Source organism: Equus quagga, chromosome 5 (assembly GCF_021613505.1).
Source record: "Equus quagga isolate Etosha38 chromosome 5, UCLA_HA_Equagga_1.0, whole genome shotgun sequence".
Taxonomy (NCBI): Eukaryota; Metazoa; Chordata; class Mammalia; order Perissodactyla; family Equidae; genus Equus; species Equus quagga.
The window spans coordinates 61078514-61103849 of record NC_060271.1 but is presented as its reverse complement, the minus strand read 5'-3'; the positions used below and the strand labels follow the sequence as shown (position 1 = coordinate 61103849).

The window sequence follows — 25336 nt, the reverse complement described above, 5'->3', positions numbered from 1 at the left end:
ACTGCCCAGAACATCTCTGACCAGCTTCACAGAGTGAGAGGAAACTTCTGCACCTTGTTTTCTTGTAGCTTGAGGACTTTCCAATTGAGCACAGACCCCTTTGTCTTGTAGGAAAAAGAATAGGAGCCCCAGGCTGGTACGTAGCAAGTTTCCAGAGAGGTGAAGCCATCTGAGGCCCCTGGTAGCTGGGGAGGGTGGGAGACTGAGTGCCGGGCTCTCTGAGTGCAGTGGCCGAGCACGCACAGCTGTCATCTGAACTGCCACTTGATGCCGCCTCTAGAGATTCAGTCTAAGCCCAGGATTCCTCAGAAAGAAAGCTGGAATAATGGTCCTGATACTGGGGAGTCAAAACAAAACCCACAAAACACCCGACAAAAGTATTGAACATAAAGGCACTTTGTAAAGTATTTCAAAGCTTTATCATCTTCACCGTGGACATCTGCAAGTACTTGTTGGGTGAGTTTTATCCTATGACAGGTAGAATCTCCATGAAGACTTAGAAACACGCCACCAGATGGGGGCTCAAAAGAGCCTGTGGAAGATTCCAGCAGAGAGTTCTCAAGATCCGGTCCAGGGCTCAGCAGGGATCTTTGTTCCACGCTCTCTCAGATCACAGTCCCCACACTCCACCCCACCGCCCCCTTTCACAAATAGATGACCCTGAAAGACGGCTCAGGAGTAGGAGGTTAAACGCAGCAGGTCCCAACCCTGACAGGAAGGACAGGGGAGAGTCTGCATAACACCCTCAAGACACACAGCATTGCTCTTCTTTGGGTTTCTTTTTTCCACCATGGAGAGCATTTCTGCATGCTGAAAAGCTATGCCAGAAGGCGGCCGATCAGTTGTCACCATCTGGGTTTTCAGCTAAAGTTCTTCTGCTGCTTTCTTCCATCTGATTAAAGAAAATACCGCATGGACCATGTAGAGCAGAGTGGCTACATATGAAAACACCTGAAAACAAGATAAATGACCATTAATGGGCATGCCTGATCGACACTAGGCTGGCTAGATTGGTGCTTGGGACAATAGACATGAACTGTCTGGACGGCCACTGCTTCCCGTCACTCAAACAGATGTGCTTTCTGGCTGAGCCCAGCCGTGGCCCTGAATGCTTTTGGCACAGAGCTCCAGGTGACCTCACGACCCACTGGATGTGGCGTGCAAGGTCAGGCATCTGCCATCTCACATCAGCATCATGGTGCCACCAACTGGAAATGGGGGTCCTCAGAGGCCCCTCAAACGATACTCACAGGTGAGTATCAACTGCTCTCCATGGGAAACTTGCTTCCTCCACACCGGGAAGAGCCAGGTCCACCAGCTGTGAGCCCAGTGGCCTCGGCTGGAGAACATGAACACAGCATTTGCTGGCTCTGATCAAGGTCTCGATGCTGCCTGGATGTCCTCACACCCATCAGAATGTTATTCTAGGGTCATAATCTCACAGACACGGGCAAGGAGCCAGGCTCACAGGACTGAGGGATAGGGAGGCGGGATTGTGAGATTCTGCAAAGGAGGGGCTCCTGAGAAAGCTGCTGGGAAGATGCAGTCAGCTGTTTTGACAATGGGAACAAAGGCCCTGGAAAGGTGGCAAACGGTCACCCGTGGCCTGTCAAGCCCCTGACGTGCTGGGTTCGCTGGGCACCATCTACTCCTAAAGGCCTGCTTACCCCAAGTCCCATATCTGCTCCTGGATCTGTGACCTGGGGCGTGGGGTCAGGAGTGTCCAACCAGGCACGACACTTAGGGTGGCTATGCGTCTGTGACCCGTGAAAATGCCCACAGACACCAGCCGTCACTGGGCCTGCCCTCTCCCGCCCCACACAGGGCGAACCCTTCACCCTCGTTGGCCAGAAGTGATGAGTCAGCCGAGTGTTTGATCACACATCTGAGAGAGCTCATCCGGGAACTCTGAGGCAGCCCACCTGAAAGGAGCGGTCACCATGGGTGAGCAGCCCCCCAAAACACCTCAGCCCATCAGGCGGGAGCAGGTTACTGTCCGGGCAGCTCCAGACCCAGCGAGAACCCTTGGCAGAGGAGCCTCAGAAGTCCCCACAGGAACAGGACACAGAGCTTATTTTCCAAGCGAGGGCAAGAAATGGCAGCTTGGGGACACGGACAGCAGGGACATGAAGGGACATCCTGAGGTTTTCAGAAACCCCTCTCCCTAAATGGCTGCCATCATTGCTCCCCACTGTTAGGATCCAGAAACCTCCAGATTTCTGCAGAAATTTCCAGCTCCCCTCAGTCGGCTCCCACCAACCCCAGGGATCCTTTGGTGCAGACACTCTGCTGTCAGCAAACAGGGGAGAAGCTCAGCTCCTGAGGCAGGTCCCAGTTAGGAGTCACAGAGGGCGAGAGGCAGGCCAGATGCTCCCCAAGGCCAGGGGTGGGTGGAGAAGGTCTTGAGGCACCTCCCACAGCCCGGATGGGCCTCCCCGAGACCATGGGAGGCCGTGTGATGGCTGGGCAGGGTCTGGGGTTGAACCCTGAGTGACCAGGACTCCTTCCCCTGTGCACGGACACAGCTGATATTCTGAACAGAAAGGTGGGACTACACATTGAACCGGGCTCATGTTCCCCTTGATGGTTTCAGCCCAGCGCCCCTGCCTGCTGAGAACATCGTGATCCCTGGTTCTGGCACTCTGACTCTGCCTGGGCGTGCTCACGTTTCTCGTGAGCAGCTAACAGAAAGGGGGACACAATCAATTGTGGCCTGGATAAAGAGACGCTGGGATAGTCATGAATGGAATACTCTACAGCAACGAGAAGAAACACACTGCATCTCCACCCAACAGTGAGACGAGCCTCACAAACCTAAGGTGGAGAGAAAGAAGCCAGAGAGAAAAGACACACACTGTGCAATTCCAGTCACATGAAGTTCAAAAGCAGGAAAAATCGAGCTAGGCAGCTAGGAATCAGGCCCATGGTCATCCTTGGTGTGGGCGCACAGTGATGGCGGCAGCACAGGAAGAGGGTTTCTGGGAGCTGTTTATGATGCTCTATTTCTTAATCTGGATGCTTGTTACACAGAAGGGTTCACTTTATGGAAGTTCATCAAGCTGTGCACTTGCATCCTGCTCACTTCTCTGGATGTGTGTTGCATTTTACTAAAAACTAAAAGAGAAGTCGGAACACGGTAGAGCCCAGTGGTTCTCAGCTAGAGATCTGCCCAGCGGGCAGGGGCATTGATCCACCCCATCTATGTTGTTCCGACAAGTGCTGACCCACTAGTCACATTCCATCTACATTTCATTACCATTGTCTGCAATAATTTTATGGAAGTTGTTGGCAAATGCGTTGATGATGTCTGTTTGGAGAGAAGCTTCTAGGGTTGGGATGGGGGAGGTATAAGGCTCTCTAGATGAGGGGGAGATGAAACAGAGTCATTTGAAGGTTGACGAAGGAAGTGGATGACCAGCCTCCCAAGGGAAGGAAGAGCATCCTAGGGGCTGCCTGGCTGTGCTACTGTTTAGAAACCAGCCATCTTGGGAGATGAGCCAATACAGGAGACATTCCCACACTGTGGGACACTTGAGGGGTGCAGGGACCATGAGGTGGCCATGTTAATGGACCTGGAGAGTAGGCTGAGAGCTTAAGAGGAGCATGTGGCTTCCGTGGGGCAGGGGACAGGCCCACAGGGACAAGCAGACATGACTTTGAGGAACCTTCCCCAGAGCCCAACAGTGCCCACCCTGTGGGATTCTCTCAGCCTCTGCTCTGTCCTCTCCAAAATGGGGGGACGGCACAGCTTTGGCTCCTGGAGCTGATGTCTTCTTACTGTTTAAACAATAACCATGGCTAGAAATACATCCGATATGGTGAGTTAGCATGCTGCTGCAAGCCCACCATGCACAGCTCTGGAAAAGGTTTTGTGAAACAATGCATTCTCTTCCATCCCATTAAAAAGGAAATCCAGGTCATGACCTCACATGACCTCCCCCATCAGTGGGTCTGGCCCGCAGTGGAGAACATTCCTTTTAGAGCTCAGAGACCTGCACACACTATGCCCCCCAGTCACACACAGTCGGCCCCCGCGTTTGTTCTGCTGACGGGGTGAATGAGGCTCAAGCCCTGTTCCCCCAGGGCTCCTGTGAGGCCTTGGCAGGAAGCTGTTCAATATCCACAGTCCTCGAGGGGAAGGGACAGGAATCGCCGTCCCATTTCACAGAGGAGCAGGCCGAGGCTCAGGGAGCACAGGGACGTGCACGGGGAGCTTGTGGAGACGTGACCTCCGGCCCCTCCTCCTCCCACAGCTGCTCAGAGCTGTGGGGCAGGAGACGCCGTCACGAGGAGCCGAGGCCTGATCACACAGCAAACACCCACAGCTGGGGGTCTGGACTCACTGGGCCCAGAAGGGCCTCCCCACACCCCGCCCAGAGCCAGGGCCTGGGGAGACCCCGGCCACTCGATTTTCACCCCAGGCCTCAGTCTCCCGCCCCTGACTGTGCTTCCATGGAAGACCGCTCAGGGGGCCAGGACACCCAGGGGCCAGACTCACTCCAAGCTGGTGCTGAGGGTGCTGACAGGGCACCTGGCCTGACACCAGCCCCACCCATTCCCGGTGACCTTGGAGCACGTTATCCTGCTCGTGGTGCCCTGGTTCTCCATCTGTGAAATGGGGATGACACAGCGCCCACACCCCAGGGCTGCTGTGAGGGCTCAATACGATGGTTCATGGAGAGCTCAGATGGTGCCGGGCATCAGCGGTCACGTCCTCACACACCCGCCCTCTGCAAAGTCCACCCAGGCCAGGACCCTAGGCGAGCCCAGGCCTGGGCAGCGCAGCCCTGATCGGGTGACAAAGGGAGTCTTGGGCACGTCCCCTCCCTTCTCCATGACTTTGTGTCTTCATGATGAGGGGAAGGTCTATTTCATTCAAAAGTTGGTGAACTAAAATCATAGAGGAGGGCTCGGGCAGCCTTCCGCTCAGACCCCTTCAGTGGGCGGTGGGAGCTGTGAGCACCGGCAGGTTGACGGGGGACTCACTGCAGCAAAGACGTTTTCAAGGTAATGTTCCTGGGTGAAGCTGTCTCTCATGGTGCTGGCGGCCCAAGCTTCCAGGATGAAGGCGCTGAGGTAAAATAGGGCAGCAGTACTATGGCAGACTGCATCCTGCAGGGTCAGAAAGGGCCGTCAGAGAGATCGGGAGCCCAGACGTGAGGATGTGGGGCAGCTGTGGCCCCAGCAGGGCCCATCCAGCCCACCTGTCCTCGTCCAGCGTGGCTTAGGTCCCTTGGTCATCTTTTGCTACTTTTTGACTCCCCCCACCCCATCCACCCATCACTACACCCTCCACCCCCTCCTCACAGAGGTCGTTGGTCCAGCTGAGTTTCATCTCGCTGGTTTGGGGGCAGAGTAAGGACTTCAGTGGAGAAGGGACGCTGCTCTCCCCTGAGGGGGGAATCAAGTGAGGGGGGCAGCTTGGGACTGAATAGGCAGAAGTTGGTTCTGGACCCAAGAAGTGTCATACATGGTCACAGTCCTGGTTCGGATGTGGCCTCAGTGACCAGTGCAGGGGAGAGAGGGGGAGGCAGGGGTGTCCAGGTGTGTTTACAAGCAAAACAGCACTAGACTGGGGTTCTGAGTAGCTGTAGTTGGAGGTGGTTTCACAAGTGTAAGTAGGAGACCTTTTGAGAGTGAGAGGCCTGGCCAAATGGCCCCACCCCTTCCAGGGGACGTAAGGGACAGGGGTCCATGTGTAAGTTTCACCCTCTTCATGGGCCTCAAGGCAGAATTTATGCAGAACAGAGACCACAGGCCATCTCTCTCCCCCATCAGCTCCCTCTATGGTGAGCCGGTTTTAGAAGCTGTGACATGGAGCTGGGCAGTGTGCATGGCCTCGCAGTGGGCAGCCCAGGCTAGCCCCCAGGACCCTGCTCCCAGGAGATGGAAACCAGTCCTCCTGCATGATGGGAGGTGCCAACAGGCCCCTGGAGGGGAGGCAGCATGGGAGGGGGTTGGGGAGCTGGTTACCCATGAAAAAGGCAGTCACGCAGGAGGAAGCAGAGCAGACGGTGACAGTCAACCTCTGCCGTCACCTTTTCCTGACCTCCTTGCTGCAGGGAGCCCCGGGCTGCTTTACACAGCTAGGAGCTGAAGGCCCAGCCAGCTCAGCCTTGGAACATGGGTGGGAGATGTCTACAGGGCAGCCTCAGCCAGAGCTGGAAAAGCCAGCCTCCCAGGGGAGATGGCTCTACACACCCCCCTCAAACACCCAGGGCCGGGACTCACCAGCTTCCTCCAGAAACTCTCCACATAGTGGGCACCAGTCACATAGCCTAAGACCACGGTTAACCAGGGAGTCTCCTCATTGTCACTGCCACACATGTACAGGAAGAGCAGGACAGTGGTGCCTATGAAGCAGAACACAGACACGAACATCACCCAGCCCTGGGCCAGGGGGAGGGGCACCTGGGACGAGGCGATCAGGATCCACACGAGGCCCCCAAAGACCTGCAGAGGGAAGGAGGGCAGGGTGAGCATAGGACCAGGAGAGCCCACGGCCAGGAAGGGCCAGACCCAGAGGTCACACTGGGGCACAAGGGGCAGAAATACAGGAAAGAGGCAGAGAACAGTGGTGGGCATTTTCTTCACCAAGAATGACTCTTTCAGCCCTGCAGGGTCTAGCCTGATTGCCAATCTCAGTCTTTTCCAGTGCTCTGCATGTTTGCCTTTATTCAATTTTTAAATACACTTTTTTATTTTTTTATGTAACAAGCACTTATATCACATTTATATGCCAGGCACTCTCCTAAGCGGCTTACAAATATTAACTCAGTTAGTCCTTACACAATCCTACGAGCAAGGTACTGACCCATTTGTCAGATGGGGAAACTGAGTCAGAGGAAAGTTAAGTAATTCATCATCCCTTGAAAGGATTTATATCATCCAGTATTGTTATTAGAGGAGCTAATTCTAAGATTATATCCTTCGTAGTATTTTTTATATAAAAATATACTTTCTTTTATGAAATGTTAGTGACCAGAAGATTGCTTTGGTCTTTACTGGCAAAATATATTAACCACACTATGACTAGTATTATTTTTCTGGTGAGGAAGACTGGCCCCGAGCTAGCATCTGTGCCAATCTTTCTCTGTTTTGTATGTGGGATCCCACCACAGCATGGCTTGACCAGTGGTGTGTAGTTTCAAGTCCAGGATCCAAACCCACGAATCCCAGGCCACGGAAGGAGAGTGCTGAACTTAACCATGTGCAACTGGGTCGGCCCCATAAAAAATACTGAGCCCTTAAATCCCCAAGTCCAGGAAGTGCTCTGAGTACTGGCGTTGGGGCTGGAGAGAGGGCCCAGGTCAGCCAGGCTCCTCGGGTGACCAAGGATGGCATGAGAGCAGCACTTCCCCATCATCACCCGGAAGACACCCCAGTACTGTTCACAGGGTCAGTGAGCCCCCATCAAAGAGGAGCATAAGGACAGACGTGGGGGTCACAACACCCCTCAGCATCACAGTCCCGCTCCCCCTGTGGACAAGCTCACCCCAAGCTGGGACTCTCTGTACGTCTCTTCCCTTCTGCTTGTCCCTCTTCATCCCAATGACATCAGCTCAGCCTCATCAACCGTCCCCACTCAGATAAGGACTGTGCTGAGCGTGTGCTGGGACACTGGGGGGATGGCTTTCAGTCACAGGTTCCAAGGTGCTGTGACCCTTGGCACATCCTCCTGAGCATCTGGGGGCTGAGGATGGGCTGTTTCCCAGTCCTACGGCCCCTGTGGTGTGAACTCAAGTGGTCCCTTGACCTCGTCTCCCTGTCCCGCTGCCCACCTGCTGGGTAAGAGACACCACTGTCCTCACAGGGGTTCTCCGAGACTCTCAGATGAGAAGCATCAGGACAGAATCAGATTTGGTAGAAAAATCAGCGCAATGAAGAATCTGGAGTGATCAAAACCAAGCTGGGCTTAATGAATTGGATCTGGGCATCTCTGCCCAGAAGACTTCCTGTACTGATGAACCTGAGATGGCCTGGAGGAAGGCACGTGACAGAGCCAGAGAGACATACTTTACACCTTTCATTAATTGGAGCAAAATCAGTTAAATCCAGATCCTCAGATTGCCACAGATAAAACATGTGTGTCGATCTCATCCACACTTGCCTTTAAGATTAAAAGGGTTACTTGGCCTTTTCAATTACAGGCACTGACACAGGCACATAAGTGTGCTGATGGTTAACACAGACTAGGAGTTAGAAGGCATGAGAGTGTGGCATGGAGAAGAGGGAGGATCGGGCATGCCCATCCCGTGGGCAGAGGCAGGGGCCTGGGACACACTTCTCCTAGGCGTCCTCTGCTAGTCAACCGGTGATCATCCAAAGAGGACCAATCTAAGCTAGGTCCCCATTCACATGCTCTCAGGGAGCCCTGCTCTGCCTCTTTGCAGCCTGCAGCACAAGACAGGTGCATCTGGTTAGTCACAAAGTGGCCCTGTCCCTGACCAGGTGAGGGAGGGGGTGAGGTCCCCCTTGCTCACAGCTGACTCTTGGGTGTGGGACACAGGGAAGACCCGTCCAGCTGTGTGTCAGTGTCTGAGTTAGTTCCCTGGCCTTCAGGGTCTCCTGGGAGATGGGTGTGCCCAAACAAGCAGCTGATGGACCAAATCCCAGAGGAGCAGCTAGCACTGCACGCAGAGGGGAGAGCCCTCAGTGATGGAATCCCACATGGGGACCAGCGAGCCCGAGGTGCTTGTATGTGGCCAGTGGACATGGCATTGAGGGACACTGAATGCCACATTGGGGAAACAGTTCTCTTTGTCATTCTCTTCAGTTTTCCTGACTAAGGCAAGGAGAAGGGCTCAGGGGACAGCCAGGGGTCTGGAGCTCCCCTAGAGCATGAGCTCCAAGGACGGGCAGGCAGAGGTGACCTGGAGAAGGGCATGGCTTATTCTTAAGGGAGTGATACAGTTATTCTGGAAAAATTAACTGTAAAATACATAGTAAATTAAGGCACGGGGTACCCGGAAGTGGCACAATCTGAGAAGGCGGCTCTCACACCCTGGTCTCAGGCTCAGTGCCCTGCACCTCGTTCAGCTCGATTCCTCCCCGTGTGGCTCGGTCAGGAATCAAAGGCAGGAAGAGTGAGGGGAAGTCAGAGCGCAGTCCCCACACTGAGTGCTCGTCACAGAGTCCTGAGTGAGCGCCAGCGAGACGGGGCCTCAACTCTGGGCTGAGCTCCCGGCCCCCAGTGCAGAGGGAAGCTTCAAGGTTAGCCCGACTCTCCACCTGCTTTGGGTGTGAGCTTCCACCAGTGTGAGGAAGACTGTGTTCCAGCTCCCTAGGAACGCTCTCTCTCTCACACACACACTCACACACACACACTCACACATACTCACACCCTTATGCAGATCCCTGGGGTCTCTGGTAAGAATTCCGTCCACAGGAGCAAAGCCCACCCTGTGCTCCATCCCAGCCCTGCCCCCTGGGACCTCAGGTCCCTGTCCCGCCTCTGTTGCACCACCTTGCAAAGGGCCTTTAAGAATCATGCTGACTTTTTCTTTGTGTGCTTTCTCTGTAGCACTGAGTTTCATGGTAAGATGGCGGGGAGAAGTTCTCTCTCTCTTAGACAGCTTTAATGAGAGAGAACTCACACACTACACAGCTCACCTATGTAAAGTGACAACTCATGGCTTAGGATGATCACAGACATGTGCAGCCATCATCTCCAGAGCCAATTTAGGACATTTTCGTCACCTCGAAGAAACTCTGTGCCCTTTAGCTATGGCCCCCTCAACCCCTCCCATCCCTCAGTGACCACTGATCCACTTCCCGTCTCTATGGATTCCCCTGTTCTGACCTCTCACGAGTTGACTCATATAATAAAAGGTGGACTTTTCTAATGGGCTTCTCTCATGTAACATAACGTCTTTCAAGGTGAGAAATTCTCCCTCAAGGGGACCTTTACGAAATATCTCCACCATCACAGCACAGCCCACCGGCCATTCTGACCCACCGTGTGGGGACACTGAGTGAATGTGGCTCAGCTCTCTGGAGCCTCCAACTGGGAGGGGCTGAGGAACCTCTGGTTCCCAGGGACGTTCTCATAGGACACATGCCACCAGGCCCCATCTGTCCCAGAAACATATCCTAAGTGACACATCATGTGAAGGGAATGTCCTCACACAGAGGAAATCATTAAACCCTGGGCTTTTGCTCCCAGGAGATGGGCAGTGGGCCTGCCCTGTATCCCTCACAGCCCTGCCCAGCAGGTGCCCAGGGGAGAAATGCAGGGCGACCTGCACAGGGGACCACCAGGGAGGGGCTGAGGTGGGTGCAGAACACCCCTGAGAGAGGACGGGTGGAGCAAGGAAAAGAGACGAGGCTGAGAACAGAGGTTCTATTCCAGCTCGACGTCTGTGAACAGCACCCTGGACACAGACACGGCTGCTGTGAGAGCTCCAGTGCAGATGCGTGCTGGAAGGGGTCACAGCTGGAACAGCTGTGCAGGTGTGAAGGCCCCACTCCTCCCGGGCACATGCCAGCTCCCGCAGCACCTGCACCCACACAGCATCTGCATGGGCGGGGCTGCACGTGAGCCCTGGAGAGGGGCTCTGCCCGCATGTGCTGGAGGAGCTGGAGCATGGACTCGCCCTCTTGGGCCTCGGCTTCCTCGTCTGTAACGGGATTTTTCAGCTGTCTCCCAACACTGCGGGCTGGTGCAAACTGGCTGAAACCATGGAGGTGAGTGTGAAGCTCTGGCACCATGCCCAGCACCAGCCAACAACTGGGGTAGGACACTGCTCACCCAGGAGGCCCACAGCCCAGTGGAGACAGACGCAGAGGCAGCCCGGTACAATGCAGGATGATGCCCGCCTGAATGGGCCAAGCAGCCTGGACTGGGGCGTGGAGTCCCAAAGGGAGAGGTGGACGTCACTGGCTGACCTGGCCACAGGGTCACCAAGTAGCTCTCCAGGTGGAGGGAAGCGTACACACCGAGTGCAGAGGATGCTGGAGCACCAGTCAGGCCTTCCGAAGACCGGGGAGCCACACACGAGGTGGGGGACAAGGAGTGGCAGGAAATGGGGCTCGAGGGAGGGTGAGCCTGAGAAAGAACTGATCGCTCGGCCAGTGTGGAGACCTCCAGGCCCCGCTCAGTGCAAAGCTGGGATTCGGCGGGAATCACGGACACAGCCAGCGCCTGCCGCCCTCCCCCTACTCAGTGTGCAGAGAGCACCAGGGAGAGCGGGTGCTGTGCCCAAACCCAGGGAGACCAGGCCTCCTGGGCAGGGAGCAGCCCACCCCATCCTGACATCAGGACCCCGCTGGAGAAATATTTGTCAAAAGCAAAGGGGTGGGCGAGGGTTCAAGCATTTCCCTTCGTAAAGAAAACTCTAAGCGGCTCCCAGCCTCCAGGTGGCAAATGCTCAGAGGCGATCACCTTGAGACATCAGGCGCACAAGTGCAGGCACGGCCTCAGTTTCCCTTCATCTCTGTCTACAGTACAGGCCAGACTTCCCCCACCCCCGCCTGCCCCTGGGTCACCGTCCTCCACACCAGAGAGGGTGCAGCTGTCTGGTGAGGTCTCAGAAGAAGGTCTCTAAGTCGGGGGGCCGACAGTCACCTGGTGGAGCTCTCTCTCTGGGCCCAGGTCCCCAAGCTGGAAAATGGGGGCGGGGCCTGGGCTAAGGCTCTGTGGTCCTCAGCCCTCAGTCTACACTGGAATCACTGACACACCTGGAAGAACACCGACGCCCAGGTCTGGGGCCAGGGTCTGACTAGACTGCAGAGAAGCAGAGTTACAGGACAGGGAACAGACACCGGGCTCTTTGTCAAAGGCCTGGGGATGTGTCTACACCACATGAGCTTGTGGACGATGCTCTGGTGACCCTGTCAGACAGAAGAAGAAGCGCCTGCTGTTGGCATGCCCTGCCCGGCTCAGCGACGGCGGCCTGATGCCCTGCAGTTCCCGCCTGGACATAGGCAAACTCACTCCTCCCCTCTCCTCTCCATAAGCTTCAGTCCCCCTCTTGCCTTGAACATGAGACTAGGTCGTCCCTGGGTGTCCTCTAGACGCTGGGACCCAGCCTCAGCGTCTGTGAATGAGGTTGACCTGGTGATCTGAGGCCCCACCCACCCTGGTGTTTCAGGACTGGAAACCGCCCATCTTTAATTCAGTCCAGTTTAGGATGCTGAGCAGAGCTGAGGTTCTCTAAGCACCAAGGATAATGTACAAAACGAGACAAAAAATTCCAAAGGCTTAATAGAGTTTACATCCGTGGTCTGCCCGATCAAATGACTTTTGTGAAAAAAATTTCCTCATGAGATAGCCATGGGGGGAGCTCTTGTGTAAACTTATAGAAGATTCTCTCTTTTTCTTTCTGAATTAATCCACAGCAGGCAGGTGAGGGCAGTGAAAGGTGTAAACTTTAGAGCCAGAGTTACCAAGTTTGAATCAGCTCTGTCACTTACTAGCTGGGTGGCCTGTTGTCCCTGGGGGAGTTACTAAACCTCTCTGTTCCCTCTCTGAAAAACAGTGATAACAGCAGTGCCCGCCTCATGGGGTTGGGCCCGGGAGCCTGGCACGTGGGGAGCACTTGAAGTGCTCGCTGTCACAGCTGTCGTGATGAGGCAGAGCCTCCCCTGTAACCACGTGACATCTCAGGAGGGCTAGGATCTCACCGTGCACAGGGACCCCCTCCTCACCTGGGTGCAACCCAGGATTTAAAGGCACCTTCAAAATCACCAAAAAGAGAAAACCCTATGATCACCCAGAAACTGAAAGTTGAGGAAAAGGTCTCCTTTTGCTGAAGAAAACACAAAGAACGTAAAAATATGAGCAAGTCCTCCTGCAAACAGTGAGCCTCGGTCACAAAGGGAAAGGGATCCTCCGGCACGTTCTTGTGATCTTTGTGGTGTCCCCCTGCTCGTGCGGGGCTGAAGGAGCTCCGCGGGCACAACCGTCCAGTGTTCTTGCTGCGGGACGTGGACACCTGAGGTCAGTGCAGAGGAATTGCTCAAATTCTCTGGATTTTCTCGGGGGCTCCATCTTACTGTGTCAGGGTCTCCACAAGCAGAGCCTCTTCCAATAATCAGTCAAGACGTGAACCACAGAGCACTTCCCACACACACGTCTGCTCGTGCGGCCCCTCGGAGCCCAGCGTCAGAACTCCCACCAGCTCCGAGGGCACGGGGTGCGCCCTGAAGGTGCGTGTGACAGGAGTTGGTGCCTTGGACTCGAGAAGTAAAGGACTCTGAGCACAGAACACAGGCTGTGCACCCAGCACTCAGCCATCTTGTCACTTAGGTCAGACGGGCAAAAGTCATCCTCCAGGAAGGAACAGAAAAGCTGGCCACACCGGATGAGACTCGTCCCAGCTGCTGTGTGCTCTGGGCCCTGGGGGCTCTCCCAAGGCCACAGGATCAGCAGCCCAGATTCTGCTGCTGGAAGCCTTTGTCCCCACTGAGCTCTGTCAGCAGTCAGGGACCACACAATGCCAGGAGGGGTGCTGTGGAAGGGACTGACCAGCACAGTGACCGTGTGCCCAAGGAGAGGCCCAGCAGTCCCAGCTCCAAGGGTTGCTGACTCAAAAGTGAGTCATTCTGTGAGTTAGAGTAGAGGGCATGTCCCGTGTGTGTGTGTGTGTGTGTGTGTGTGTGTGTGTGTGTGAGTGTGTGTGGAGGCTGGTTAAGGATGAGCTCCTGCAGGGAAGGGCAGTGGCATCAAGGTGAAGTCAAGAGGACATGAGCCCAGGGGGCAGGAGAAGCACGGAGAGGAGGTCAGAGGAGAAAGACCAACCCCCAACACACTGGAGCCTCCCAGATCCCAGAGAACGGGGCTGAGGGCGGCCGGGGCCTGAGAGGCAGGGAGAGCAGGAGGCAAACCCAGAGGGGCTTCTGCCAGCCCCCTTGGTTCTGTGTGAGCCCCACCCCTTGTATGGAGGACCTCAGCTCAGCAAGTCCACAGAGGGGCTTCCTTCACTTGCTACTCACTCACCTGCTCATTCATTCATACATTCATTCCTTCATGCATTCATGCATTTAACAGATGCACAGAGTGACCATGACCACGGTCAGCACTGAGGGCAGATCCATCCAGGGAGACAGACTTTATTCAAAGACACACACAAATAAATGGAGCCCACCTCTCCCTTCCTGTCCTCTCTCTTCAAGTGCTGCCACCAGACCCACTGGAGCAGCTCTGGGTCCAGCAAGGGCAGAGTCAGGTCCTGGTGACACTGTCGGGGCCCCAGCGAGGGTGAACACAGCTCAGCTCCTCTGACCAGGACACGGGGCCCAGAAATCTGCACAGGACCCCTATTCTGACCCCAGGGGACATGTCTGGAGGGAGGCAGAAGACTCCTGTGTGAGGACACCCTCCCACTCTGCCAATTATTGGGAATCTGAGCTCTGTGGCTGCTCCCAAAGTGAAAACAAGCAGTGGTGTTGAGGCCCCCTGACTCAGTTTACCTGCTCCAGTTGCTCTGCCCTCCCAGACCCTTCATGAGTAGGCTCCCTCCTTACAGGGGACCTATCCTGTCACAATCCCTCCCAAGGCAGCTTAGATCGTGTCCTTTCATCTACATTGAAGGCAAACCCAGGACTCAGGGGCCTTGAGTCTGTTTGTAGAGAGGGACAGAGATTTGGGATTCACAGAGAGAGGAGGGCGTCCAGTCTGTAGCTGATGTTACCAGGGCGAGTGTGGCCTGGGAGAGGCCCTGCTCAGCCCTCCCCCCTTCCCGAAGTCCCCAGGCAGTCTGCTCTCCGTAGCACCCGCTAGCCCTCTGCTCCACAGCACTGGCCGTGAGCATGATGGACGATCGCTGACCAGTGTCGGCCTCCCGCCCGAGGCAGAGGACAGTCACCAGCTCCTGAGGGAAGGACACTCCGCTAGACCACAAAGCTGGGGCTCTCACACAGGCCTGTCCTCGTCTAGGTGGAAATGTTTCCCCACCACGACTGTACCTACTGGATTTACCTGTAGGATGAACAGAAACAAGGAGGTTCCATGAAAAATATGGGTAAGCCACCTCTAAAAGACAAAATCCATGGAAAGGTAGACCAGATGAGAGGGAGAGGCTTCGGTGCAAGAAAAACAAAAAGTATTGATGGGAGTCACCAAATAGGTGAGCAATGTGGTCTGCCAGCAAAACAGGTGTGCAACTGCCGACAGCGAGAAGAAACCAGCCATCAAAGGCCTGGCACTCCCCTGAGGGTCCCGGGGGTCTCCCTCTGGAGTGGTGGTGACTGTCAGTTTCACCCTCTGTCTGCCCTTGGGGTCAAGGACTCTCTTGTGATTCATAAAAATTATCCAGGTGGGAGACGAAACCCTACCCCTTTCCCACCAATGCACGCTGAGAACAAGTGTCTCAGAGGGCACCATCTGGGCCAGGACACATGTAGACTCAGGGTCCAGGTGAGAGACAGACCACAAGCAAGGGCCTGCAGGACAGGAAAGGGGTGCGTGCAGGGTGGGCTTCCAGGTGGAGGCATTGGGTAAGCCAGGCCTGAAGGACAGAGGACTTAGCCCCACCATGCAACCTACACCAAAGGAGCATCACAAATGGAGATCAGCAAGGACTGTGGGGCTGGTTCTGGAAAGAGTCCTAAAATGTAAAAGCTGGGTGGTTCCTTCCTGCCAGGGCCCTCAGTCCAACCGTCCCTGGCTTATCACCAAGCAGCTGCAGGGCGGGATGGAGGCTGGGGAGGTGGGCACGATTATGTGCCAGACACTGCCCCCTCCTGAACCAACGCCTTCCCAAATGGTGATGCACTGACACCAATGACAAACCAGTTTTAAAGGTTTGATCCTGGGTCCACTGGGAACTGGTTCCTTGGCCTTCAGGCAGATGCAGCAATTTGCTTGGCTCCCAGAATTCAGAGCTTTCCCCTAACGGGGCCTGGCACCAGGCTGGCAGGACAGCGCAGAGAGAGGCTCAGGAAGTCCCCACCCCCAAGGCAGAAGGCAGGACAGGACTGCTACAGCCCCCTCTTCCCTTTGGCCACCCCATCAGGCTGACCGGGGACAGCTCCGAGCACAGGAGCCACTGGAAAGCCCTACAGAGGGTGGTGTCTGTGCAGTACTTGGGGACCCCAGGGACAAGTCACATGTGCCTCCACAGCCTCGCCCACCCCCTAATCTCACTCTCCCCCTGCCTGGAGCACCCTGCCCGGGAAGGGCATGGAAGGTCAAAGTTGGTGGGGATCGGCCTTACGGCCCCTCCTGCAGTTGCCCCCTTTGAGTGTGGATCAGCCAGTTGATCGGAGCAGGTGTTTGACTTATTAGTAAATTAATGATAATTGCACCTAATAGCTACTGGGCAGGAGCTGTAGGCACCATGTGGTTTGAAGAGCTTTGCATATGTTACACTCACTCGGTCCTCACAGCAATCCTGGAGGTGGATGCTATTATAGCCCACTTCATTGATCCAGAAACTGAGGCACAGTGGCCCGATCACACTCCCACAGCTGCTGAGGGCCAGCTCTGACAGGCTGGTTGTGGAATCTGGTCAGGACGGCCCTGTGTGTGGCAGTCACCCAAGGCCACACATGGGCAGTTCACCATGAAACCTCCCGTGTGTAGGGCCAACTCTGGAAATGGCCATGAGAACAGTAACATGGAGGGAGAGGAGACTGCCCCGTAGCCTTCGTCCTGCTCCCAGCCACCCCGGGTCTATAGGAGCAAAGAAGTCAAATGAGGAGGTGATGGCAGGCAGCCTCCCCTCCCCCACCCTCCACTGGCTAACAGGCTTTGTCCCTTCAGAGGAAAGAACACCAAGGTGTGTGTTTAAGACCAAAAACAAGCAAAAGATCCAAACCCGAAGGACATCGCTCCCCCTTCGGCAGGCACAGGCCTGGGGGTCTTCATCCCCGGGGCCATCAACAGGACCTTTGTCACCCCACCCCCACACCTACTGCCAGGGTCGGGATGTGGCCTTCATCTCCTGTCCTTCCTCCTTTGCTCTTTTCCTGGAGTGTCTGCCCCCAAAGCCTGTGCCCTGGGCCCTCTAAGGGCCTCCTTCCAAGGTGGATCCAGGAGTTGCAGGGTCCTCCCCCTCCTCCTCCTCTACCTGCCCCCTCCTCTCCAGCCCAACAGCCTTCTAACAGGAGGGAGACTCTGAGGTGCAATTTCAGGTCAGCTGAGAGGGGCTGGGTGGCCCTGGGCCTTCCTCTTCCACTGCCTGTGCAGATCAAGGTGTGATGGCTAGTGACAAGGCTTTTCTTCTGGTTCCTGCATATTTTTTCAGGCCCCGGGGCCTTGGTGCACTACAGGGATTAAACACAAGGGTGGTTCTGACCCAGTGTGGAGAGAACAGCAGCTATTAATGAGCTGGGAGTGCTAGAGAGCCTGGAGGAGAGAATCAAGGCCAGTCCATCCCCTTAGGAAGTCGTTATGCTGCTGGGGCCCAGCAGGAGCCAACCAGGAACCAAACCTTCCACCAGAATGCAGAAGGGAAGTCAGGGCCCAGGACGCAGAGAACCCAGGGAGCTGCTCCTGCTCCCGGGACAGTCTGCAACCTGTGAGGAGTCGGCCACACTTTCCCATGGCATCAGTGCTCCAGGGACAAGGGGGCCCACCCACAGTCCTCATCTATCAACACCTGAGGAGGACACCTGCTGGGGTATCTCATAGGGCCTGCCCTTGGTGGACTGTCCTCATCCATTGGCACCCGAGGAGGACACCTGCTGAGCCATCTCATCAGGGCCTGCCCTTGGTGGCCTTTGATTCTGAACACTATTTCCAGGGACTGAGACTTGAAAGGCCAGGAGAGAGCCCAGACGGGCTTGTGTCACAGGTGGAGCCAGGGCTCAGCTCTGAATCAATCAGGAGTCAGCCCCCAGCCCCCATCCAGTCTAGACTGGCTGGCCTCCTCCCACCTCAAGGCAGGCCCCAGGGGACCCAGTCCCCCACCCCAACCCCTCCCTCAGAGGATGTGCCTGAGCCCAGAGCAAAGCCATCCATTCCTAAGGCTGCAGACCCAGCCTCGGCCAGCAGCCCAATGTACTCTCCCACTCTCTGTGGGCCTGTGGGTGCAACAGTCAGCCTTTGTCCCTGTCTGACCTGAGCCTGAGCTCTCCCTGCCATGGCATCTGGGACCCTCCTGCTCTTTCCTGAAAGCACTGGGACAGAGAGATTACCCCACCTGTGTCAGGTCAGGTCGAGGAGTGACTTATGGAAAGGTTAAGAGAAATCTTTCTCAGCGGAGCTTGGTTGTGATGACACACGCATGAGCCCCACCATCACACTTAACAGTGTCCAGAGAACAGCTCAGACTCACTGACTGCTGATCAAAGCAGGCCCCTGGTTCTAGAAAACAGGAAAAGTCACTTCTCAACTCCCAGAACAAACCCCTGAGAGACCTCTGCCTGTAATTCCCCCCTTTAGAGAGGGGGAAGGAGAAACCCGGGCAGTGTCCTCACCCCTTCTAAACAGCCAAGAGAGGGGCCCACAGCACAGGAAGATGACACAGGGCCAGGGGTCAGTGGGCACAGCCAGGGAAGGCCAGCCTCGCCCACTGTCCTGCACTGGCCAGCAGGGCCGCCCCCACTCTCTGGGGACTCTATGAGGGTTCCTGGCTTGGGCAGCACAGAGAGGGTGCCTGCCCTGAACCCTGGAGACCCTCAGGACCCTGGCTTCCTGCCTCAGCCTCTCACTGAGAACTGTCCCCACTGTCCTCTCCCCCATAACAACGTCGAGGGGGTGGCCTAGCCTACCGATGCCCACTCCAAACCTCGCCAGATCCATGGGGGCTGGGCAGTGCTTATCAAATGCAGATTCCTGGGCCCACCCAGGCCCTAGTGGCTCAGAACCTCCAGGGTGTGTATGTGACAAGCAGTCCCAGGGGGTGTGAGCTCCCCAGTGGCTCTGAGCTGTCCCTTCACTCCCTGGAAGGAGAGAAGGGGACAGGTGACCAATAGAAATGGCAAGCAATAGGATATAGTGGAGTATATGAGGAAGCCACTTGGTGTAAAACTAATTCGGCCTGACTTTGTTTTTCCAAAAGGGCCTGATATGGCCTTTGAGGATGTATTGCATATCTGCTTTAAACATTTCCTACGGCAAGAACAAAGGGCCTGAAGATAAAGGTGCAGCTTCCCCAACATTGGCATTTCCTTAAGGATAAGCATCTTTCCTTAGGCTAGGAACTGATTGCTGTGCTCACCTGTGACCACCCAGCTCATCTGTGACCACCCAGCTTGAGACAACAGACCTGCCACTCTGCTGTGTCCATCAATCGCTGTGCCGACAGAGCAGTCTCGCGGCTATCGTAAAAGGACATTTCAATCACATATGAAGCATTCTCTTTGGGGGTATATAAACACTCTGTACACTCCACTTCTTTGGCGCCCTTTCTTCCTTTGGGAAGAAAGGCCCTGGGCCATGGACCTCACATTTTAGCTCAGAATAAACTCTCCCAAATTTTCATTTATAGATTGGTTATGGATTATTTTCGTCCACACAGGCCTTGCCCAGGGCTCCCAGTTGGTCAGGGTCCCCTATTCATGATCCCTCCTGGGGGGGCAGTTCATCCTGGGTGTCTGAGTGAATGCAGGAACCTGGACATGACCTGCTGTCACTGCAAGAAGTCCCACCCTGGAGACCGGGGCACCCGGGCAGTTGCCACCCCTCTCGGAGCCTCAGTTTCCTCCTACCTCTGGAAAGTCAGGTTTCTGCTTCTACATCTCTCAGCCCAGGAGTCCTCATGGGGCCTTCTCAGTGGAGCCGGAATGTGGGACACCCACCAGAAAGCTGCTCTGTCACCCTGCCCGCCACCCCACTGCCCGATCCTGGTTCTGGGGGCCACTGTTCCCAGAGAAGTGAGCACCTAGGGCAGGTCCCAGGACTTGTTCGGTCACTTTCTAATAACAAAAAGTCCCCGGTCACCTTAGGTCACAGACACAGGCTCATGTTAGTAACTACTACGTCCAGTTCACTGTAAGAATGGAAACTACAAACCGACTCCAGGTCGCTCCCCCAGGTGACCCTACCCCTCTGAGTCCCCAAGCTCCTGAGGGGCATGCGAGGAGGGGACGCCCGCCCTGGAGAGGGGGTGGCACTCCAGCAGACTCTGTCCAAAGAAATGTTCTCTCCATTCCAGCCGTTCTTTCAGGGGCTGCACTGCACACAGGCTGGGGGGAGGGAGCCGGGTTAGTGACTTCACAACCCCTTTCCAGGCATTTCCTCCCCAAATTCTGAAAGCGGGGACAGGGGGATACCTTCTGACGCTTTGTGAGAGAAGTTTCCTCTTGGGGCCTGGCCAGAGCTGAGACAAACAGCATCCTAGGTTAACATCCTATGCTGTGCATGGGGGCCCAGGGTCAGGATGCCCCTGGCTCAGAAGGGAGGAGGAGGAGGAAGAAACAGAGACTGTGGTTCCAAAAGGAATGTCCCCCTTGGGTGGGGACAGGGAACAGGCCAGAAGCAGAGCCCTGGGTGCAGCTGGTGGGGAGGGGAGACCCTTGACGTTCCACCAGGGCCTGTGTGGGGTGCACTGGGACCCACCGCCTGCAACAGCAGCGTGGCCTGCGGGCTCCGGGGGCTCAGAGAGGCAGGGTCACAGCCCTGGCTGGGCTGCCTTCCACCTCCCGTGAGGACCCTGAGCTTTCAGAGGGCAGGAACTCTGGGGTGGGGTGCTGGGCAGGGCAAGGTTGCCAGGCCCCACCCTGAGCCATCGCCCTTCCTGCTCTGGTGGGCAGTGTCCCTGCCTTGGGAGGGGAGGGGAGCCCCACCCTGTTGGTCCTGGAGGCCAAGGGTTTCACATCTGCCCCTCCCAGGCTATTGGGAGCTCAGGCATGGAAATAGGAACTGTGAGTAATCAACTCGCTGGATGACAGATTTAAAAACTAATCACATAGCACAACCAGAGGCACTCACAACTAGAATATATACAACTATGTACTGGGGGCTTTGGGGAGAAGAAGGAGAAAAAAAAGAAGGTTGGCAACAGATGTTAGCTCAGGTGCCAATGTTTCAAAAAAAAACTAATCAAGCATTTCACACCCATTGGAGTAGCAGAAAATTACAAAGTCTGATGCCACCAGGTGTGGCCAGGATGAGGAACAACAGGGACTTTCTTCTGCTGCTGGAGGGAGTCGGGAAGGTCCAGGGTTAGCCTGGGGATCTTCTTTATAAAATAACAGAAAATGAGTCTGAGTCTTGGAAGGGGCCTGAGCAAGTGGCGGTTCTGAGCCTAATTAAGCTTTATAAGCTTCCCAGTGACTCCGCTCCCCGGCTGTGTAAACTGGAATAACCCTTTTGGACAGCAATGTGGTAACTCTGGGAAGATGAAGATGTGCGTTCCCTGTGACCCAGCGAGTCCAATCCTCTGTGTGTCCCCCAAGAAATTCCCAACATGTAACCACAGAGGCCAATGCAAGAATGTTCTTTGGTGATGCCGTCTGCAACAGTAAAAAGCCACAAATTGGAAATAGCCAAAATGTCCATTGACAGGAGAATGGACAAACAGCATCAACGTGTATAAACCTCAACACCGTTGCATGGAAAGCACACTGCAGAAGGACATGACAGGACGACACTATTTCCATGAAGTGTGAAAACACAGAAAACAGCGCCTGTGGAGCTCACAGGCAGTCAGGGCGCAGGGAAGGGCTGACCCTGCCTGGGCGTCAGGACCACCACATCCAGCCCGAGGCTCCCGAGGATGGAGGGAGGGGAGTAAGACAGCGGCACATCCAGGGCTTACAAGCCACCTGAAAAGCTTATTTCCTTCATACTAAAAGTCAATAAGGCACAATATTAAGATTTGACAAAGCTGAGTGATAATTACATGGGTGCCTATTAAAGTATTATATATACTTTTCTGTAATATTTGAAATGCTTCTTTTTTTTTTTTTTTTAAAGATTGGCACCTGGGCTAACAACTGTTGCCAATTTTTTTTTTTTTTTTTTTGCTTTATCTCCCCAAACCTCCCCCACCCCAGTACATAGTTGTACATCTTAGTTGCAGGTCCTTCTAGTTGTGGGACATGGGACTCCGCCTCAACGTGGCCTGACAAGTGGTGCCATGTCCGCACCCAGGATCTGAACCCTGGGCCGCCGCAGCGGAGCGTGCTAACTTAACCACTCGGCCACAGAGCCGGCCCATGAAATGCTTCTTAATTTTTGTTTTCTTAAAAGTTGAAGGGAAGTTCGCATAACGTGAAACTAACCATTTTAAATTGCTCAGTTCAATGGAATTTAACACATTCACGATGCTGTGCAGCTGCCACCTCTATCTAATTCCAAACATTTCCATCCCCCAAAAGGAAACCCCGCACCCATTACGCAGTTGCTCCCCATTTCCCTCCTCCCAGCCCCTGGCAAACCACCAGTTTGTGCTCTGTCTATGGATTTGCCTATTCTGGGTATTTTATATGAATGGAATCATACAAATTGTGACCCTCCTGTCTGGCTCCTTTTACTCAGCACAGTGTTTCCAACTGTGTGGAATGTCTCAGTGCTTTCTCGCTTTCTACGGCTGCGTAATATTCCACTGTGTGAATAGATCACAGTTGGTTCGTCCATTCATCCATTGAGGGGACATTCTGGCTGTTTCCACCTGCTGGTTACTGTGAATAGAGCTGCTATGAATACGCATGTCCATCTACCTATTCAGGTCCCTGCTTTCAATTCTTCTGGTTATAAACCTAGGCGTGGAATTGCTGGGTCGTATGGTAATTGTTCTGAGGAGCCACCAAACCATTTTCAACAACAGATGAACCATTTGACCTTTCCACCAGCAATGTGTGAGGGCTCCAATTTTTCCACATCCTGGCTCACACTTGCTATTCTCCAGTTTTTTGATAATAATCATCCTAATTTCATGTGAAATCGTACCTCATTCTGGTTTTGATTAACGACTAAAGATGTTGAGTATCTTTTCATGTGCTCATTGGCCATTCGTATATCTTCTTTAGAGAAATGTCTATTGAAGTCCTTTGCCCATTTTCTAACTGGCTTCTTTATCTTTTTGTTGTTGTGGTGTAATGGTCCATAATTTTAAAAAACTCTCCCAGGGTGGCCAGCGCCTCCTCCAGCCCTTTCATTCTCTGCTCTTTCACACACCAAAGCACATCCAGCTGTGTATGTACAAAGTGTGCTCAGGAAACTTAAAGGACTGGTGTCTGCCTTCTTCCTGTTCTCCCTGCTCCCTGGGAGCCGCCCCCAATCTAGAGAGGAGGAAAGAATGTGGAGATGACAGCTAGGGGTCCAGCATCTCCCAGGAAGTGGGGGTGGAGGTCAGCTCCTCCATTGCCCCACAGATCACCCTGCCTGGCTGGGCTGTCCCTCCCCCAGGGGCACTCCTTCCTCTGGGCTGGGACAGCGAGAGGAGGCAGTGGGCACTGGGCTGTGCCTTCTGTGAAGCCAGGTCCCCCCCCCCACCCGCCATCTCCTGCTGCCACCTGAGCCAGCTCTTGTGAAGGCAGGAGAAGGAGGTGTCCCAGAGTCTTCTGCATGAAGCCCACCTAACACCCTCTCATGATTCTTGTCACAGTGCTCCCCAAACAGCTGCAAAGGCAGAGGAAACCCCTCATTAAGACAACTGAAGAGACACTAGGAGGACCTTTTGTTGCTTAAAATCCCTCTGCCCATCACACCTCACTGTCAGCCACCATCTCTTTGGTCATGAATCTGCCTTTGTAAACACAGTGGCCTCTGAAGGAACCACGACCACTCATCCTGTGTCCTGGGCGCTGTGCGCTCATCTTCAGACATCCAGCCTCGGGCAAGCACAGGCCAAGTGCTGAATAGACACACCCAGAGGAGCCACTTGGGGAAAGAATGTTCCAGTGGGTGCAAGCCCCTCCCCACTCGGGGTCTGGGTGTCCCTATCTATAAATGGTGGGGCTGGGTACAGTATTGTCCAGCGTTTCTTCTAGATGTCACCTCCTTGACCCTGGCTGGCCCCAGGACTTGACATCACTCTGGATACACGCAGGTGTAAGCTCAACTCAGCTCTCACAAATGCAGTGATACGGTGCCACCAAGCAACCTCGGTCCCCTTAGCCCTTTCCCCAAACCCTCCACTGATGACAGAACCTGCTCCCTGTGCTGGTCACACCATCCCGCCTCCAATCAGGCAAGAAGAAGCTGGGTCCCATTTTTAAACAGTCGGGTTTGGACAAACTCTTTTCCAACCAACTCTTCTGCAGCGGGGGTGCTGGGAACAGAGTCTCCCAGGCTGCATCGCTCAGCACCCACAGAATACACACAGCAGCCCCTCCCAGGTAAGGGCCTGTGGCTCCTGGGGAGTTTAGGCTGAGGGCTGTCTGAAGCCTAAGGACACAGCGGGCACTGTACCAGGAGCCCAGGGTAGGAAGTGCTTTCCCGCAGCCACTAGGGGAGCTGTGGGGCTCCAGCCTCAGGAGGGACCAACCACAGGTAGGGGCCTTCCTACTGTTCAAGGTCAGCCAAGGCACTGGACCACCATGCTAGCCCCTCCCTTCCCATCACTCCACACATAGGGCAGAATGACTGTGATGGAGCAAACGTGGCCTGTTTTATTATTTCCAGATCAAAGTTGTGGCAAATACGTTCTCTCACCAGAACTTTCAAAAGCCAGAAGAGAATCATCTGGATTCAGTTCCTCCCACATCAACCCAATCCCCAAACCTCGGTTGGTGATGCTCAGGCTTCTTTTGCTGATTTTTGTAAACGAAATCCTAACCCTGGACAAAGCTGGGCACCTCGACAAGGACGTCACTCTCCCATCAGGGCTTCCTTTGCGCCCATGGGAAGCGGGTCGGAGCGCAGCTTCGGAACCAGCGCGCAACGGATGGACCCGGGCCTGCTCCGAACATCTGACCCATTTGCGAATCTGGTTTTTCCACCTAAATCTTGGAGACTTTTTCTCCCATTGTCGTTGGTCTAGAAGGGGCCAAACGACTGGGGTGGGGGACACTTGCCTCACCCTGGCCCCGCTATCTGATGCTCCCGGGAGCCGCGCAACTTGAGGATCTGGTCCGACCACTGTGTGGAGCCCCCAAGATAGCGCGCCCCACGACGCATCCCGCTCCCTCCCCGGCTCGGGCGCGCCAACCACTCACAAACTCCAAGATGAAGGACACGTAGAGGAAGGTGGTGAAGACCTCGCTGCCGCTGGATTCGGCCATGCCGGCATGCTGGCTTCGCCTCGGGACAGGACGCGCGGCTCCGGCTCCGCGCTGACCGCTCGCTTGCTCTCAGAGGCCAGTGGCGCGTTCCCCCCGCCTGCGGATTAAGAGCGAAGGCTCCCTGGACCCAGGAAGGAGGAGCTCAAGCCGCCGCCTGCCCCGCCCCGGTCGAGCTGGCTCTGCGCGCCCAAAGGTACCCGGCCAGTGTGCCTCGGGCACCGCCCTGAACCGCCCGAGGGCGCGCAGCGGGCTTGCCGAGCTGGGGCGGGAGGCTGACTCC

General features: G+C 55.1%; 1 protein-coding gene across 1 annotated transcript; it reads right to left on the bottom strand.

Moving 5' to 3' along the window:
• Positions 1–722: 722 nt before the first annotated feature.
• Positions 723–25056, bottom strand: LOC124239624 (myelin and lymphocyte protein-like). Its single transcript, XM_046661812.1, has 4 exons — positions 24991–25056; positions 6232–6453; positions 4987–5112; positions 723–951 (listed from the first exon to the last, which is right to left on the bottom strand). The coding sequence occupies exons 1-4, from the start codon at positions 25054–25056 to the stop codon at positions 865–867; spliced, it is 501 nt and encodes a 166-aa protein (XP_046517768.1). The 3' UTR covers positions 723–864.
• Positions 25057–25336: the final 280 nt, after the last annotated feature.

Bases quoted from the DNA above. Each gene is read 5' to 3' on its own strand.
- LOC124239624 (XM_046661812.1), bottom strand. From the start codon at position 25,056: ATGGCCGAATCCAGCGGCAGCGAGGTCTTCACCACCTTCCTCTACGTG. The intron at 6,454-24,990 runs GTGAGTGGTTGG...TTCCCTCTGCAG, and splicing joins TGTCCTTCATCTTGGAGTTT to GTCTTTGGGGGCCTCGTGTG. The intron at 5,113-6,231 runs GTGAGTCCCGGC...CTGACCCTGCAG, and splicing joins AGAGTTTCTGGAGGAAGCTG to GATGCAGTCTGCCATAGTAC.